We start from the raw sequence: 18,940 nt of genomic DNA, 5'->3' as shown, positions 1-18,940 counted from the left end.
ACTTCTTTGTATTTGTATATATGGTCTTATTCTGAACCTTTGAACCGAAAGGATGAAGTTTTATCCCATTTTAAAATATGTATGTGGTTCATCCTTTTGTCTCCTTTTAGAGACTGCTGCATAAGTCTGAAGATGTCTGTTCACATAAAATACAATATAATTTGTATCCTAAATTGGAAGATTGTTATGGTGCATTTGTGTATATGTGTGTGTGTGTGTGACAGAGAGGTACAGATAGGGACAGATAGGAAGGGAGAAAGATGAGAAGCACCAGTTGCGGCACCTTATTTGCTTGTTGACTGCTTTTTCAATATGTGCCTTGACTGGGGGGCTACAGCAGACTGAGTGACCCCTTGTTCAAGCCAGCAACCTTGGGCTCAAGCTGGTGAACCTTGCTCAAACCAGATGAGCCTGCACTTGAGCTGGTGACCTCTGGGTTTTGAACCTGGGTCCTCTGCGTCCCAGTCCGACGCTCTATTCACTGCGCCACCGCCAGCCTGCCTGGTCAGGCTATGGTGCATTTTAAAGGCTAGTAATGTAAAATGGTCAACATTCTGTTTGGAGACTATTAAATACAAGTATACTGTCTCCCTTACTCTGGCACAATTTTTTTTTTTCTGGCACAATTTTTAAGTGTCCTTCCCTTTATAGATTAAACAAGAATTTTGAGAAATTTCTTGACTATTAGAATAAAATTTATTGGTTTGAAGGGGTGTACATTTTATTGTATTTTTTTTTGATGCAATATAAAGCAAGTTAAACAAACTTTAAAGTAGATCTTCTAATGTATCAATGAAGTGGATGTTAGAATTTATAAGTTATATCCTGTTTTTCAGCTCACTTTGCCCTGTCATCTTTGGCCATGAAGTAAGTATTTTACTTCATCTTTGCTCAAAAATATATAAAGTTGACAAAAATAAAATAAAAAGATTTTGCTACAGAAAGTAGCAAAAATAGCTGACTTTTGTTGGCCAGTTAGTTGTTTGTATTTAATGAGTCATTGTTCTCCATAAGTGATTGATGTGACGGGCAAATTCCAGCCCCTTGTAGGAAGAAGCTGCTTACCAATTTGAGTTAACAGGAGTAGGCTTCCTTTAAACCACCCTGGACACTACATGTTAAAGCAGAAACTGACAAGTATTTCTTAGTTTTGTGGAATGGATTATTCATGCATTGCAAGGTAGATAGGTCTTCATTTAGCAACTTCTAAGATATTGCTCTGATTTTCTATGATTTCTCATTTTTGCTTTTTAATCATACTTGCTTTCCTTAGGAAAAAAAGTTTAATCACACTTTAAAAGAAGCCCCCCCCAAAAAAAAAAACAAATAAATGTTGTAACCATAAGAGGAGTAGCACTCTCTTTGCTATTCCTTTTTATGTTTTTCTCACGTTTTTTCCTTCTTTCACACTTGAGCTTGTTAAAGCAGGTTTGGCATTAGCACTCTTTGGAGGAACCCAGAAATACGCAGATGACAAAAACAGAATTCCAATTCGGGGAGACCCACATGTCCTTGTTGTTGGAGATCCAGGCTTAGGAAAGAGTCAGATGCTACAGGTAGGAAATAATCACTGAGTATTTGACCTTTTGCTTATCAAACTCATGAATAATTCACAACTGGTAGCATTTGTATTCTGAGTCCAAAGCAACGCAGTTTCTGTGACCAGTCTGTGTTGGTTCCCAAGAAGTTTCTGCCTCTGTCAGTCACAGAAGTGGTCCTCCCTTCAGGAGCTTATGATGGCCCTAGAAGGTGCTGCTTGGTGGGATGCCTGTGGTTTCCTTAGAGTGACACCTGGTAAGTCAGCTATAATGTCCTTTCTAAGAATGTCCATGTCCTCTATTCATACCTTCTTCCATGTAGAAATATGACCAGACCAGGCATCTCTGGCTCTTTGGTGAATTGTAGTCCTGTGATTACTGAATCTTTGGGGATTGAGAACCCTGGGTGCATATTAGGATCACCCAGATATCCTTTGGAGCTCTTTGAAAATATTGTGGCCTGCCCCAGGCCAATTCAATTGAGTCTCTGGGTTAGGGTCCTACTATCTGTATATGGATACCCTCCCCAAGTGATTCTACTGTGCAGCCAAGATTGAGAACTGCTCTGATCTTGTCATGGCACTGTAATCCCACTGTCCTTGTCAGATTTTTTTTTTAAGTTTTTCCATTGATTTGAGAGAGAGAAAGGAGAAAGGGTGGGGGGAGGGACAGAGAAGCATCGACTTGTTCCTCTTAGTTCCATTTAGTTGTGAGCTCATTGGTTGCTTCTCAGACGTGCCCTGATGGGGGATTGAACCTATGACCTTGGCGCACTGAGACAACTCTATCCACTGAGCCATCTGGCCAAGGCCTCGATTCTTTCTTTTGTATTTTTCTGAAGCTGGAAACGGGAAGAGACAGTCAGACAGACTCCCACATGCGCCCGACTGGGATCCACCCGGCACGCCCACCAGGGGCAATGCTCTGCCCCTCCGGGGCATCGCTCTGCCGCGACCAGAGCCACTCTAGCGCCTGGGGCAGAGGCCAAGGAGCCATCCCCAGCGCCTGGGCCATCTTTGCTCCAATGGAGCCTTGGCTGTGGGAGGGGAAGAGAGAGACAGAGAGGAAGGAGAGGGGGAAGGGTGGAGAAGCAAGTGGGCACTTCTCTTATGTGCCCTGGCCGGGAATCGAACCCGGGTCCCCCGCACGCCAGGCCGACGCTCTACCGCTGAGCCAACTGGCCAGGGCTCGATTCTTTCTTATAATTAAGTGTTAAACCAGTCATTTTAATTTTTAATATAACATTTTTATTTATGTTTCTGTATTTCTTTCTTTTGACTAACTGAACCTGTGTGTGTGTGTGTGTGTGTGTGTGTGTGTGTGTGTATGCGCCCTTGCTACAAGCCTGGCACAGAGTGCCTAGCCAGAATATGTATACAAGGTACACATGGGGAGCTAAATTGTTACAGTTTCTTTTCTATCTTTGTAGCATTGTGTGTGTGGTTTTTTGAATTAGCATATTATAGGTGGAAGCCTAGTTTAACTTCCACAGTGTCTGATACAAATCATTCACTTTCTGCATTTTGTTTATAGTGCATAAAATGTCATTTTTCTCTCTTCCTTTTCATTTACAAAGTATATATTGACAAATGATGATTGCAAAATGGATTAAATGGCACTGAAATGTTTTCATGCCAACAAATGACATTGGCAGGTTTTCGTGGCATTTAGACCTAGGAATAATGCCTTTAAAACCCTGGCTCAATTTAAAAATAGAAATTGTAATATTAGTGGAAATAAGTGTTGTAAATAGTGGAGGATATCACCTGTCAGGCGGCTAGTCCTGCTAAGGCAGGATTTTTAAATATTAGGTTAACACCATTAGGAGTTCATTATTTTATATATTTAATTCCCATTCCCTCTGACCGTTTAGTGAACCGTAGTACTCTCAGATTAACAAATAAGGAACTACAAAGAACAAAAATTGTAGCAACTGTTTATGAGGTAGGCACCGTAGGGTCCCTTGGACTGTGCACTGCCCAAGTCCAGTCCACCGGCGTGGATAGCTGTGTGTGAGGACTGTCTCCTGGCCTTGTGCAGTGCGCAGCCACATGAGGCGGTCTTGCATTGGGCACTTCCTGTGTGCCAGGTGCCAGGTTAGTGCCTGACATTAATGGTCTCATTTAATCCTCAGGACAATGTATGATAGATGATAAGGAAGCAGAAGCTGAGAGAGGCCCGAGAGCAGCACAGCCAGCACGTGGCAGAGCCCAGGTTAAATAGGCCTGCCTGGCTGGAAGAAGTGCATGTGCTGTTGTGCTGTTTGACTACTTTTTTGATCTGCCATAGATAGTTTACTCAGAAGGCAAGTGTTACTGAGCCATTTTGTTACTTGATGTTTAAAACCTTTGAAACTGAAACTGAAAGCCTTTGAAATTAAAATTGGTACTCACAGTTTTGTTACTTGAACTTGAAAAGGAAGCATAAAATGGAATTGTGTAGAGCGTATTCACATGACTACAGACATCAGAGTTAGGCTGCCTGCATTTGATTGAATCCTGACCTCACACCTTCCTAGCTGGGTGTTACTCTGCAGGTGTTGGTTTCTGCGTCAGTACATGGGGATGTAATAATGCCTTCCTCATACCATGGCGGTGAAAATTGTTTGGTAAAGCACTTAGGAGAAGAGCTGGCATAGAGCTAACGTTTGTGAGTGATTACCACTAGCTATTATTTCCCCTTCACTTTGATCCTCTCAAATTTTGTTTCCTCAGGCAGTATGCAACGTCGCTCCACGCGGTGTGTATGTTTGTGGTAATACCACGACTACTTCTGGGTTGACTGTAACTCTTTCAAAAGATAGTTCCTCAGGAGATTTTGCTTTAGAAGCTGGTGCCCTGGTACTTGGTGACCAAGGTAAGAGACCAAAGATAATAATAATTCTGGCCTTCTTTTTTAAGCCTTTTCCTTTTCAGTCAATTTCTTTATATTCTGTTCAGAAGGCTTTTGGATAGCACTCTCCCAACAAATGAGCTGAGAATGAGTGGGGAAAAAAATAACTGGAAATACAGTACCATCATTTTATTTACACTGCAGAATTGAAACTGGTACCTAATGTCATTCATTTCAGAATCCTGCAGCAGATACAATATGTAAAAATTAAATAATCAGGTCAAAGAAGTATAGCTCCCTACACTTCCCATTTCATACCACCCATCCCTTTGTGGTTTGTTTGGATGGGATCAGTGTCTTGTTGATGGCCATATTGCTGTTCCCTAGTGCATAGGTGCCCAGTACTTGTTGAGTGTGTTACTGTTACTTAGCTCAGAGCTATAGTTTACTTTCTTAATAGTCTGCCTCCCTCCACTAAGTAGAATGTGAGCTTCACAAGGCAGAGAACACTGAATTCCACGTGCTGGAACATAGTACAGATATATAGAATGTATTTGGTAAGTATTTACTCATTAGAAGTGACAGTATTTTTACTGAGTTACCAGGTGAAGAAAATAGTAAGAAAAGGATACTCATTGTGAAACTGTCAAACTTGCCATTAATTAGAAGTTGAAGGTGATGTGTGGTTTAGCTATACAGATAACCAATGGGATATAAGATGTGGGTGGGTAAGAGCCCACTGCTTTTTCTTCTAGATATAGGTAGATAAGCCAAACACTGATGGTAAAAAATAGCACTGTTAAAATACAAAGGAATATTAGACAGCAGGGCTTGGATTCTAAAAACAAATACAGTCTTGCTAACATCTTTACTGAACACTTGAAAGGGGAAAAAGGAGAAATAGGGCTGTTTTATAATATTTCCCTTCTTCAGTAGCTGATGAAATGACTAAAAATAGTTTTTAAAAAGCATCAAGAGTTATTAATTAGAGCCAAAGAAGAGAGAAAGTTTTAAATTTTTCAAAGTTTAAACTTAAAGCTTTAAAACCAGGGATTAGCGAACTTGAGTCCACAGGTCAGCCCAGCCTTTAGCCTGTTTTTGTATGGTCCATAAGCAAATAATGGTTTTTATATTTTTAAAGGATTATACAGGGCAACCAAAATATATAAAAAAATAATATGTGACAGGCCTGCAAAATGTAAAATATTTACATCTGCCCCCTTACAGAAAAAATGCCGACTTCTGCTTTAAACTTTTGAAGAGTGGTTGTCAAAGTAGCAGGTCGAGCTTTCTCCAGCTCCCCACTCCTGAGCTGTGCCAGTCACCCAGAGAGGCATGCTGACTTGGCCATAGAGTAGCTGAGGGGTTTAACCCCAGCAGCACCCTCTGGAGATGACCACCCTCCGGGGTGCTCATCGTACGCGAAGAAGGAAGGGAAAGTATCACAAGGTACTAATGTTTAAGAGTCTCCAGTACCGTGTGGATCGATATGTCTGGCACATAAAACTTCAGTCAGTGGTAGTTCTTCACATTGTATTTAAAGAGATTTAGTGACTTCCCCACAACTGTACCTGGTATTGCTGAGAACTGCGTTCGAATATTCTGACCTTAGAACCCATGCTTTTCTTTCCAAATTATGCTGCCCTATTATTGTTCCCTCAAAACCCAACTCAAAAATCACCTTTTACTTGAAACTACTCCAGATTTCTCTTCCTCTTTTAACCTCTCCCACCCCTCCAGAAAACTTTTGTCTTGTATAATTATGCATATCTTTTCTAGTTGAAGTATACTATCTTGAATATGTACACTTCTCACAAAAATGAGATCAGGGAATGTGCAGATAAGATACTCCAGTACTTTCAGTCTTTTGTATAGTGCATTTTCACGAATGAAAAAAAGTTGGTTTTGCATCTCATTTGCATAATCAAACAACTTCCTTTGACTTGTTTTTCTGATCTTGTTTAGTAAAAAAATATCAAATGCTTCTTTTTTTATCATTTCATATTCATTTTGAAATATCCCCTAATTTTTGTGAGCAGTATATATTTTTATATATATATATCTTACCTCACCTGTTTGAATTTAAGCCTGTAAGCTTTTTGAATAGTCCTCTCATACGTTCTTCATGTTTGTAACCCTCACAGCCTAGTGCTTTCCCTATGGAAAATGCTGAATGAGTAAATCTTACATAAAAGTTAGTTAAATAATATGTTGTACTTGCTGCAAAACAATTAGAATTTCTCTATTGTATGACATTTTATAATTTAGCTGTTGGAAACAATGGAGATTATTGTGGAATAATTTCCATTCTATAAGATTTAGAATTTGACCAAGGGACAGTTTTTCCTGTGTTGTTTTCCTGTGATTGTAGGTATTTGTGGAATAGATGAATTTGATAAGATGGGGAATCAGCATCAAGCCTTGTTAGAAGCTATGGAACAGCAAAGTATCAGCCTTGCGAAGGCTGGTGTGGTGTGTAGCCTCCCTGCAAGAACGTCCATTATTGCTGCTGCAAACCCAGTTGGAGGACATTACAATAAAGCCAAAACAGTTTCTGAGAATTTAAAGTAAGTCTCTTCAAATTTTTTTTTTTTTAACAGAGACAGAGGGAGAGTCAGAGAGAGGGATAGACAGGGACAGACAGACAGGAACGGAGAGATGAGAAGCACCAATCACCAGCCCTTCGCTGCAACACCCCAGCTGTTCATTGATTGCTTTCTTATGTGCCCCGACTGTGGGCCCTCGGCAGACCGAGTAACCCCTTGCTCGAGCCAGCGACCTTGGGTCCAAACTGGTGAGCTTTTGCCCAAACCAGATGAGCCCGCGCTCAAGCTAGCAACCTCGGGGTCTCGAACCTGGGTCCTCCGCATCCCAGTCTGACGCTCCATCCACTGCGCCACCGCCCGGTCAGGCTCTTCAAATATTTATACCTTTAATATATGAATCCCTATCAAGCAATACGAAAAAGACAACTGAGGATATATAATGGATAGTTCACAGACATTACAGGTTTCCATTAAATGTATAATAACATGTTTGAACACAATTAAAACAATGAAGTGTACTGCCCTAGCTGGCTAGCTCAATTGGTTAGAGCATCAGACTGAAGCACAGAGGTTGCTGGTTTGATCCTCAGTCAGGGCACATAGAAGAACAGATTGATGTTCCTCTTTCTCTCTCTCTCTCTCTTTCTCTCTCTTCCTCTCTCTCCCTCTCCTTTCCTCTCTGGTTCAAATCAATAAATTAAAAAATATTTTTAAAACAATGAAGTACTATTGATATCTTCTAGCTTGGAAAACACTTTAAATATTATTGATAATAATTGTTACTGCCAAAGGGATGGAGAATTTAGCATTTTGAAGGACAGCTTTGCATGTTTATCAGTATTGTAAATGTACCATTCTGTTTGTTCCTGCCATTTCTTTTAGTAATTGTACTCACAAAATAGTCACATAAACGCACAAAAGATATGTTTACAGGGTGGGTGTGATAGCGTTGTTAATCACTGCCAAAGACCAGAAACAACCTAAATGCTCATCGATAGGGAAGTGGTTCACCTCTCTAGTAAGACTGCACCGGGTCTTAAAGGATAAAAGGAGCTCTGTGTAAGTACTGAGAGGGGCACGTCTGTGCCTTGCTGCTGAGTGCAGAGCACATTGTGTACTCGTACTGTGGAGTGATCCCGTTTTCCTTCTGTACGTGCACGTGCTGTCCTCATCTGTTCTGTGCAGGCTGGACAAAACATATGGGAAGGAGAACAGACTCAAGAGATGCAAAAGGGAGAGAAAAACGAATGCCTCAGATGAAAAACTGGAACCTTACATTCTTGTGGGAAAAAAGCCAATTTTCTAATGTTTATTGTAATTGTTAACTCTAATATAGAAATGGCACATAGTTAAATACATGATTCTACTTGGAGATTCTGGGAATTTTTCTATCAGCACCACCAAAAAAATAACTTACTAGTTTTTCTAAGTAAAACGACGAAGTACTTTTTTGGGAAGATCAGAAGGATCCCGTTGAACAACTATCCAGGGGACAGGATTCTGGGTTCTCGTGGCACCACACCTGCTTTGGGAGGGTGGTCAATTTGTGAATTGTTCTGGATTTCAGCTTTCTTGTCTCAGATAGAGGAGTTATCTGATTAGTAGGCTCAGAGATGATGATTAAGTAGAAATACAGCATTTTTATTATAAACAATTAGATGTTTCTTTAAGAAAAAAATGGGCTTTTTGCTTCTAAATGGGTACAGGTGCTTTAAGAGGCAAAGTGTTATAGAGACAACAGATATAAAATGTTAAGAACTCAACTAGCCTTGGGCAGGTTGCTCAATGGATAAAGTACCATCCTGGCATACTGAGATCGCAGGTTCAATCCCCCATTAGGGCACATGTGAGAAGCACTCAACGAGTACAGAACTAAATGGAACAACTAAAAGGAACGAGTTGATGTTTCTTTCTAAAATCAATTTAAAAAAAGAACTCAACTAGATACCCCTGATGTGTCATGTAGCATTCTAGCATAAAAATACAAAGACCCATCCTGGCTGGATAGCTTGGTTAGTTAAAGCATCATCTGGAAGTGCAGAAGTTGCTGGTTTGATTCCCAGTCAGGGCACATACAGGAACAAATGTTCCTGTCTCTTTCCTGCTCTCTGCCTTCCTCTAAAATCAATAAAATAAACATTAAAAATATTCAAAGACTCTACATCCTAGGTAGTGATATAGAACACAGAAGAATTCCTGGTTTGTCTGGTGCGAGAAGGGGCCATGTCTCCTCAGCCTCCCAAAGGTTGGTACATATATGTCTGGGCACATGGCTTGGTGTCTTTGGAGTTTGTAGGTGTGTTGTCCAAAATCTATTCTTGTTTCTGTAATTTAAAACCTTTTATACGTTCTACATGGAACTTGAGTAATAGACGAGTTTTCTAGATTTTCAGTTTGTTTTTATGCCAATCACGATTTCGTCTTTCTTTCATGCCTCTTCAGAATGGGGAGTGCCCTGCTATCCAGATTTGATTTGGTCTTTATCCTGTTAGACACTCCAAATGAAGATCATGATCACTTACTCTCTGAACATGTCATTGCAATAAGAGCTGGAAAGCGGAGGACTGTTAGCAGTGCCACAGTAGCTCGTCTGAATAGTCAGGAGCCAAATACTTCTGTGCTTGAAGTGGTTTCTGATAAACCATTATCAGAAAGACTAAAGGTACCAATGTTTCTTCTTACTTAGTTCCCTTCTGTTTGCTTGTCAGAGTTCAGTGTGTTACTTACTGTAGAGCAGTAGTATATATACTTTCATACCAAATCTTTTATATTACAATACCAGGGTTTATGTAAACTTCATTTGAAATAATCTACATTAACTAGAACAGTGGTAGTCAACCTGGTCCCTACTGCCCACTAGTGGGAGTTCCAGCTTTCATGGTAGGTGGTAGCGGAGCAACCAAAGTATAAATAAAAAGATTTAACTATATAGTTAAGTTGTTTTATAAAGATTTATTCTGCCAAATTTAGCAAAAATCCAACATAAAGTACTTGGTAAGTAATTATTATTATATGCTTTAACTTGCTGTAACTCTGCTTTATAAATTTTATAAAGTAAAGTTACTACCCTACTTTTTTTTTTTTTTTCTGAAGCTGGAAACGAGGAGGCAGTCAGACAGACTCCCATATGCGCCCGACCGGGATCCACCCAGCATGCCCACCAGGGGGCGATGCTCTACCCATCTGGGGCGTCGCCTGGGGCCGAGGCCAAGGAGCCATCATCCCCAGTGTCCGGGCCATCTTTTGCTCCAATGGAGCCTCGGCTGTTGGAGGGGAAGAGAGAGACAGGAAGGAGAGGGGGAGGGGTGGAGAAGCAGATGGGCGCCCCAACTGTGTGCCCTGGCCGGGAATCGAACCCCGGACCACCGCACGCCAGGCCGACGCTCTACCACTGAGCCAACCGGCCAGGGCCAGTTCCCTACTTTATAAATCACTATTACTGTGGAACTGGTGGGTGGTTAGAAAATTTTACTACTAACAGAGATACAAAAGTGGGTGGTAGGTATAAAAAGGTTGACTACCCCTGAACTAGACCAAGAGCTAGAACTATAGTGTGTTTGGCTTGTTTGGAGAATCTTTTTAAATTTTTATTTATCTAACCAGGTTATTTTAGCTGAAAGATTTTGGTTGCTACTTATCCTTGTAATCTTGGGCCTTTTCATCATGTGTTAGGTTGTTCCTGGAGAAATAATAGACCCAATTCCCCACCAGCTCCTGAGAAAGTACATTGGTTATGCTCGTCAGTATGTCAATCCAAGGCTATCCATGGAAGCTGCTCAAATTCTTCAAGATTTTTACCTTGAGCTCCGGAAACAGAGCCAGCGGATAAATAGCTCACCAATTACTACTAGGCAGCTGGAATCTCTGATTCGATTAACAGAGGTTTGTTTAAGTTGATGTTTTCTTAAGATGGCCTGGTGGGATAGCTCAGATGGTTAGAGCACCGTCCTGAAGTGCAGAGGTTGCTTGTTTGATCCCCAGTCAGGGCACACACAGAACAGATCGATGTTCCTGGCTCTCTCTCTCACTCCCCTCCCCCCCATCACCTCTCACGCTAAAATCAATAAAGTAAGCAGTAAAAAGAAAGAGGAGTAATATGACTTCTCTCAATTTTCTGCATGATTGATTTGGTTTTTCTTTGTCTGAGAGACTTTAGAAATAGATAAGCTTCTAAAAAGGTTTGGTCATGGCCCTGGCCGGTTAGGTCAGTGGTAGAGAGTTGGTCTGGCGTGTGGATGTCCCGGGTTTGATTCCCAGTCAGGGCACATAGGAGAAGCAACCATGTGCTTCTCTACCCCACCCCCTCTCCCTTCTCTCTCTCTCTTCTCCTCCCATAGCCATGGCTCGATTGGAGCAAGTTGGCCCTGGGTGCAGAGCCCAGGCACTGAGGATGGCTCCATGGCTTCACCTCATGCATTAAAACAGCTCGGTTGCCAAGCATCAGAGCAATGACCCCAGATGGGCAGAGCATTGCCCCAGAGTAGGCTTGCCAGGTAGATCCCTGTCAGGCACATTCAGGAATCTGTCTCTCTGCCTCCCTGCTTCTCACTTAAGGGGGAAAAAGGTTTGGTCATATCTTTAACATTCCAATCAAAGTATAGCCACATTTTTCTATGTACAGGACCAATTGCTTACCAAGCAATTTTTTTTTAAATGACATTTAGGAAACTCCTGTAGTATGCAGAGTGGTTAGGTTAACTAAGCATGTTGGAATTTAAAGTTGAGCATTTGGGGGACATGGAATATGTCAAATACCTTGAGTATTTGGTTTGATACACAAAAGGTCTATAAGGATAGTACCTGTTTTTCTAACAGCAATGGAAAGCTAAGAGAACTCTGGCAGTTAAAATTAGCTCGGTCAGAGTTTTGGCTTTTTGCTTCCAAAATCTGATTTCTTCTTTGTTGTTTTAACAGCTTGGTTAGGTATGACTTCCTGAAAGTAAAAGGCAAGGAAAAAAGCAACTATATTTCATAATCAAATCTTCTGAAATGAACATTCAGAAGACTATGTTAGTAGATAAAAGTAGGTTTTAATCCATATGTTAGTATATGTACTGCCGAAACAAGAACAAATTCATATTTTAAATGAGTGATTATTTTCATACTCAAGTTTTCAAGTCACTTTTTAAAATTCTGACTCTCATATTACAGCTCCCTTCCCCAAAGTCAGTTTTTGTGTAAACTGAACAATTGAAAGCTTAGATATACTACACCTGCTCAATCTGAAAACGGTTGTTTTTCTTCAAAGGCACGAGCAAGATTGGAATTAAGAGAACAAGCAACCAAAGAAGATGCCGAGGATATCGTTGAAATTATGAAATATAGGTAAGATTAAATTTTGTGTGAGTGTGTGTCTGTCTGTCTGTGTTTTTCTGAAGTGAGAAGCGGGGAGGCAGACAGACTCCCGCATGCACCCAACCGGGATCCACCCGGCATGCCCACCAGGGGGCGATGCTGTGCGGCGTTGCTCCATTGTAACCGAAGCCATTCTAGCACCTGAGGCAGAGGCCATGGAGCCATCCTCAGCGCCTGGGCCAACTTTGCTCCAATGGAGCCTTGTCTGCAGGAGGGGAAGAGAGAGATAGAGAGGAAGGAGAGGAGGAGGGGTGGAGAAGCAGATGGCACTTCTCCTGTGTGCTCTGGCCAGGAATCGAACCTGGGATTTCCACACGCCAGGCTGACGCTCTACTGCTGAGCCAACTGGTCAGGGCAAGATTAAAATTTTTAATGTTTTAAATGAAATGCCACTTATTTTTCCATCTCAAGTATAGATTTTCATTAGACCAATCAGAGTTGCTTTTATTTAGCCCATTGAATCCTATTTTTCTCTGAACAAACTATACTTCCTTGGTTTAAAATATCTTTTTAAAATATCTTGACATTTTTTGAATGGGCAATACATTCATAGTTCTGAAATCATTTCAAAATATATAGTTTGAGAAGAACTGTTCCCATTTTGTTTACCGTCTACCCTTCCTCTCCATCGAAACGCCCATTACTTTTCTGTAAATAGCATATGACTTATACTATTCTGAACCTTTTTAAAAATTTTCTTTTCCATTGATTTGAGAGAGAAAAAGAGGGAGAGAGGTTGGGAGAGGGAAGGGAAGAGAAAGAGAAGCATCAACTCATTGTTCCACTTAATTCCATTTATCTGTGCACTCATTGGTTGCTTCTTGTATCTCCCTCGACTCGTCATGAATCTGCAACCTTGGTGCACCAGGATGATGCTCTGTGCACTGAACCGCCTGGCCAGGGCTAAAAATGAAATGCTTATTGTCAACAGTTTACATAGCTTCCTCTTACAATGGAAAATATACTAGGACACAGAGCCACCTTTTTGTTTTTTCAGAGCCACCTTTAAATATGACATCATTGTGAGGTTTTTTTTTTCTATTTCAAGAAAGTAGCTCAAATAGTTTACGTATCTTTCTTCAGATCTGAAGCATACAGCTCAAGATTCAAATCCCAGATACGCCACTCATTAGCTCTGTAACTTTTAGCAAGGCAGTTAAATTTATTAGACTTTGTTTCTTCATTTGTATGATGGGAATAAGAATAATCCCTAAATCATAGGGTTGCTGGGAGGGCTAAATATGATAGCATATGCTAAATATAGTTAAGGTAAATATTAACTTATAATTAATGTAATAGTCTAAAGCAGTAGTCCCCAACTGGTCCGTGGGCCATTTGGTACTGGTCCGCAGAGAAAGAATAAATAAATTATTTCCGTTTTATTTGTATTTAAGTCTGAACGATGTTTTATTTTTAAAAAATGACCAGATTCCCTCTGTTACATCTGTCTAAGACTCACTCTTGATGCTTGTCTCGGTCACGTGATCCATTTATTCATCCCACCCTAAAGGCCAGTCCGTGGAAATATTTTCTGACATTAAACCGGTTCGTGGCCCAAAAAAGGTTGGGGACCACTGGCCTAAAGCATTTTTGACAACTGTCTGGGACATAAGCATATGATAAATGATATGGTAGAATAGTTAATTACTATATTTCCCCATGTGTAAGACACTCCCATATATAAGACAAGACATACCTTAATTTGGGGGCCCGAAATTTGAAAAAAAAAATGTATTACATAAAATTATTAAACTCAATCAAGTTCATCATAAAATTCATAGAACTCCTCATCACTGTCAGAACTCTCATCCATTAGCTTGTCCTCATCTATGTCTGATGACGAATCACTGTCTTCATATATTGCCTTGTTCTCAGTTCCATTTATGGCATTTGAAATGCCACAAACACTGTATAAGAGGCACGCAGTTTTTATACCCCAGATTTTTTGGAAAATGGTGTGTCTTATACATGGGGAAATACAGTATAAAAGCCTTAATTAAGATTATACTGTATTTCAGGGGGGAACATATCCTTATCTATCTTATTTTATCATTTATTACAGTCTTATTTGAATGATATATTTCTCTTTGTACAGTTTATTCTTTCACATAGGTCCTTCTCTATTATATTTAGGGGACCAAATGAAGCTGTGTTTATAGTAACCCTTTAAACTAATTTCTTTGAGCTCCTTAAGAACAGGAATTGTACCTGTTCTGTTCACCACTATAAGCCCACTACTTACTGGGTGACCAATTTATATTTGATTAATTCTTAATTAAATAACATCTTTGCCTGTGAGCCTGACTGTGAGATTATATCTAGCCTGATTACAGACACAGGCAAGGAATCAGCATTAGGTATTAGAGAGGATGGCTAATGATATCTGACTGGTGTATTCAGGCTTCTGGCTAAAATTTATTGTCAAGTGCATGTTTCTTTCCCCGATGAAAGAATGTGATTGTGAAAATAAAAGGGAGCAGCAAAGAACGGGAAATAATAAGTATTATCCTTTAATCTTTACTGCAAATCAGCAGAACACTTATAATTCATTCCAGAGTATTTTTAAACCCCCTTTTTTTTGGTGCCACAGTCTGCAGTGGGGGCTGGAAACACATTTTTACCTAATAAAATCTAAATTTAGTATGTTTAATATTTCTTTTTTTCATGGATTAAAGAAAAAATGTTCCAGGTGTTTATGTTACAGTCTATCAATTTTATATTTTTATGCATTTCTCTTTTCAAATTTAGTAGTATCATAAAAGTGGCAACTGTCCAAAATACTTTTATCCCCAGTCCATACCATAGTGGCCACTCGATAAATACGTGTTTAAATGTTTGCTACGTGAGGCTAGTGGCCACTTCTGCATTTTTCTTATAATCTGTAGGCCTGGGATAAAAATCTCTGCATCCACAACACCTTCGGTAACTTTGTTTTTCTTCCCTTCCCTTTAAGCATGCTGGGAACTTACTCTGATGAATTTGGGAATCTAGATTTTGAGCGATCTCAGCATGGTTCTGGAATGAGCAACAGGTCAGCAGCGAAAAGGTTTATTTCTGCTCTCAACAACATTGCTGAAAGAACTTACAATAATTTATTTCAATTTCACCAGCTTCGGCAGATTGCCAAAGACCTAAACATTCAGGTATGATAAACCAAATACTTAAGAAATCCTTTTTATAATAATGTCAGCAGGCCTTTATTAATGTATAATAATAACTTAAATATCAAAAGATTTTGATTAAAAATGGAATAGGCATTTTGGGAAACAAAACCAAACTTGTTTCCTTTATTTAAGCTATGAAATTAGCTGTGTAGAGCTATTAAAAAAGGCTTTATTTTGACCTCGTTTCAAAAGGCTTTTTAGTATCATGATGGTTACAGGGAAACATTGTAGTAGGACTCCATTTCCATGTTTTTCTGATATTCCTTGGTGGGCAAGGCATCTTCATGTCTGAACCTTAGTTTCTCCTTTTTTTCAGTGGACATGGTTCCACCCAACTGAAAGGTTTTAGTGTTAATAGATGTAATCTGACTTCTTTATTTTTTCAATTTATTTTTAATTATAGTTGATATTATATTAGTTTCAGGTATACAATATTCATTTAACATTTATATATATACTTTACAAAGTGATCACCACAATAAGCCTCGTAACCTCTTGGCACCATGCATAGTTGTTACATTATTGACTGTTCCCAATGCTGTACATTACATCACCGCGACTTACTTTATAATTGGAAGTTTGTACTTCTTAATCTCCTCCTTTCCTGCCATATATAACAGTTCATATGGAAAATTGCCCGCTTAATTTCAAAACCTAGTCTAATTTTGGTTTAGAAGCTAAACTAAAACACATATATTCTCTGCATACCGGAGTTCTAATTTTTGATTAGTTTGGCATTATAGAATCAAAAGTTCATATGTAGGCAGTTTTCTCTATAAGTACAAATAATTTTATTTGCCCAAGAAACTTGACAATTGTATATTACTTTTTGAGAGGTTAATTTTTAAAATCATATTTTTTTTGCAGACTACTTGTGGGTTTGTTTTGTTTTGTTTGAGCTCATTTTGGAAAGGGTGTATCTAACTCTTTTGATGTTTTCTTCCAGGTTGCTGATTTTGAAAATTTTATTGGATCACTCAATGAGCAAGGTTACCTCTTAAAAAAAGGCCCCAAGGTTTATCAGCTTCAAACTGTTTAAAAAGACTACCAGTGTAAGACTTCCTGAGTTTATTAGCAATTAAAGCCATCTCAAGAATGAATAATAATAAGAAAAAAAATACTGTTCTGAAAACTAACATCCCAACAGTAATATAATAGGAAAAAGTGTTGAACTAATTTAAAAGGTGATAGTTGTTTATTAATTTTTATAACTTCTAAAGGTTAAAAGCAATTGTTCATATTTTTTATCTAAATGATATAATTATAAATTATTTATAGTTATTTACCTATCTTTTATTCTTTTTTTAGTTGATTTTTAGGGGGGGAGAGAGAGAGAGAGAGAGAAACTAGTTTGTTGTTTCACTTATTTATGCGTTCATTGATTGATTCTTGTATGTGCCCTGACCTGGGATGGAACCTTGGTGTAGCAGGAAGACACTCTCACCACTGAACTACTGGGCCAAGGTTTGAGCTGTCTTTTAGTCCTATCTTATATAGTTTTGCATACCAAATATCTATTTGGGGAAGCATTCGCAAAGTTACTTTTAGTGTTTTTTCTTCCTATACCTTATCCACAGGAGCACACCCTGTGTGCCTGCAACTCTGCCTGCAGGACCCTCACAGTTACTTTTTTTATTTTAATTTTTATTATGTTGACATGGTTTCAAGTGTCCCACTCAATATAACACTCTCTACCCTCCCCGCATTGTGCCCCCCACAGTTACTTTTTAGTGTTTAGATACTTCTGACACCAAAATGAATTTATATCTTTCAGAAATCAATTGAAACTTTTAATTTATTTAGCTTAATATCTTTCTGAAAAAAATTTCTTTTGAATTTTTATTAAAAAAAATTTTTTTTAAGACTTTATTCATTTTAGAGAAAGAGAAAGAGAGAAAGGGGTGAAGGAGTAGGAAGCATCAACTCCCATATGTGCTTTAATCTGGCAAGCCCAGGGTTTGTTTGATTTTTGAACCGGCGACATCAGTATTCCAGCTCAATGCTCTTATCTACTGTGCCCCCACAGGTCAGGTGGAAATTTTTTAAGATATATTTTTTATTACTAATGATAAACCTGTACCAGACTGCACGGATACTTCAATGTGTTATATTATTAAGGCTGGATAGCAACACTTTGAATAGGTTAAGAGATAAAATACTTGTGAGGAATAGGCCTTCTTAAGTTTTAACTCCTGTGTTTCTAAAATAGTGTCAGAAGATGAAGCAACACCATTCTTGCATTGGACATAAGGTTCCAATTTGTGACTCTTCAATGAAAATGAAACTCATTTTTCTGAAAGTGGTAGGGGCAATACAGCCCTCAGCCATTCTACTTTACATCTTTGAATTTCATTTTGGATTCCTCCCATTTAATCTACTAACTAATCCTGCTTTTAAAAAAAGAAGTGGCCCTGGCTGGTGGGTCAGCGGTAGGACATCATCCTGGCATGTGGAAGTCCTGGGTTTGATTCTCGGTCAGGGCACACAGGAGAAGTGACCATCTATCTACTTCTCCACCTTTTACCTTCTCCCTTTTCTCTCTCTAGCTCTCTCTTTTGCTCCCACAGCCATGGCGCAGTTGGAGCACGTTGACCCTGGATGGCTCCAAGGTCTCACCTCAGATGCTAAAATACCTTGCCAAAAACGGCCTTAGATGGGTAGAGCATTGCCCCATTAGGGGCTTGCTGGGTGGATCCTGCTCGGGGCGCATGTGGGAGTCTGCCTCTGCCTTTCCGCTTCTCACTTAAGGGGGGGGGGGAAGAAGGGTGTGATCTTAATATAAAATGAGACTGATATCAGGACAAAGCTCATTCAACAAAGAAGGGTATTTATGATGCTAGGGAGAGCAATTCATAATAATTATCTAATAATTATGGCTATAAACCAAATAGCACTATGAAGCAGAAAATACAGGAGATACTAGAAAACAGAAAGCATTTATAGAAGTTGGTTTACTTCTCTCAGTTCATGGTAGTCAAGTAGACAAAAATTAAGGATATAGGAGATGTGAATAACATAATTAATGAGGTGGATCTAATTGATAAACACCAAAGTCAGCAACCTGAAAACAGAATATACTTTCTTTTTAAATAATTGTGGAAACTGCAAATGTTAACCATAAAATAAACCTTAACAAATTTCAAAAGTAAAAATATTAATATTCTCTCATCACAAAGGAATAAAATTAGACCCTGATCTGTGGTGGCACAGATTTGACTAATTTAAATTAGTCAAATTGCCAGTTCAAAACCCTGGGATTGCCCAGTCAAGGCATTTATGAGAAGCAACTACTATGAGTTGATGCTTCCTGCTCCTCCTACCCTTTCTCACTCTTTCCTCTCTCTAAAACCAATAAATATCTTTAAAAAAATAAAAAACAAAGGAATAAAAGTAGACACTTAAAGTTCATATATATATAAATAGGTTGAGTCTAGAAATCAAAACCAAAAATTTCATATATTGCTTATGAGCTAACACTAATCCTGGGAAACTCAGAATATCAATG

At 39.1% G+C, this 18,940-nt stretch overlaps 1 protein-coding gene across 8 annotated transcripts in view; it reads left to right on the top strand.

The window, feature by feature from the left end:
- Positions 1-16,724, top strand: part of MCM8 (minichromosome maintenance 8 homologous recombination repair factor) — a 32,756-nt gene extending 16,032 nt beyond the window's left edge. For 7 of the 8 annotated variants that reach the window (XM_066234703.1, XM_066234702.1, XM_066234697.1 and 4 more), the window contains 9 exons: positions 837-867; positions 1,416-1,556; positions 4,253-4,394; positions 6,742-6,937; positions 9,359-9,578; positions 10,589-10,798; positions 12,165-12,241; positions 15,225-15,414; positions 16,382-16,724. In XM_066234703.1, coding sequence (XP_066090800.1) covers positions 837-867; positions 1,416-1,556; positions 4,253-4,394; positions 6,742-6,937; positions 9,359-9,578; positions 10,589-10,798; positions 12,165-12,241; positions 15,225-15,414; positions 16,382-16,474 — 1,300 coding nt within the window. In that variant the 3' untranslated portion in view covers positions 16,475-16,724. The remainder of the gene's footprint in view (positions 1-836; positions 868-1,415; positions 1,557-4,252; positions 4,395-6,741; positions 6,938-9,358; positions 9,579-10,588; positions 10,799-12,164; positions 12,242-15,224; positions 15,415-16,381) is intronic. The other variant, XM_066234704.1, reaches the window with a different exon arrangement.
- The last annotated feature ends 2,216 nt before the right edge of the window (positions 16,725-18,940 follow it).

Source organism: Saccopteryx bilineata, chromosome 6 (assembly GCF_036850765.1).
Source record: "Saccopteryx bilineata isolate mSacBil1 chromosome 6, mSacBil1_pri_phased_curated, whole genome shotgun sequence".
In the NCBI taxonomy this organism is placed as follows: Eukaryota; Metazoa; Chordata; class Mammalia; order Chiroptera; family Emballonuridae; genus Saccopteryx; species Saccopteryx bilineata.
The sequence above is the reverse complement of the archived record's forward strand: the minus strand, read 5'-3'. Positions and strand labels throughout refer to the sequence as shown.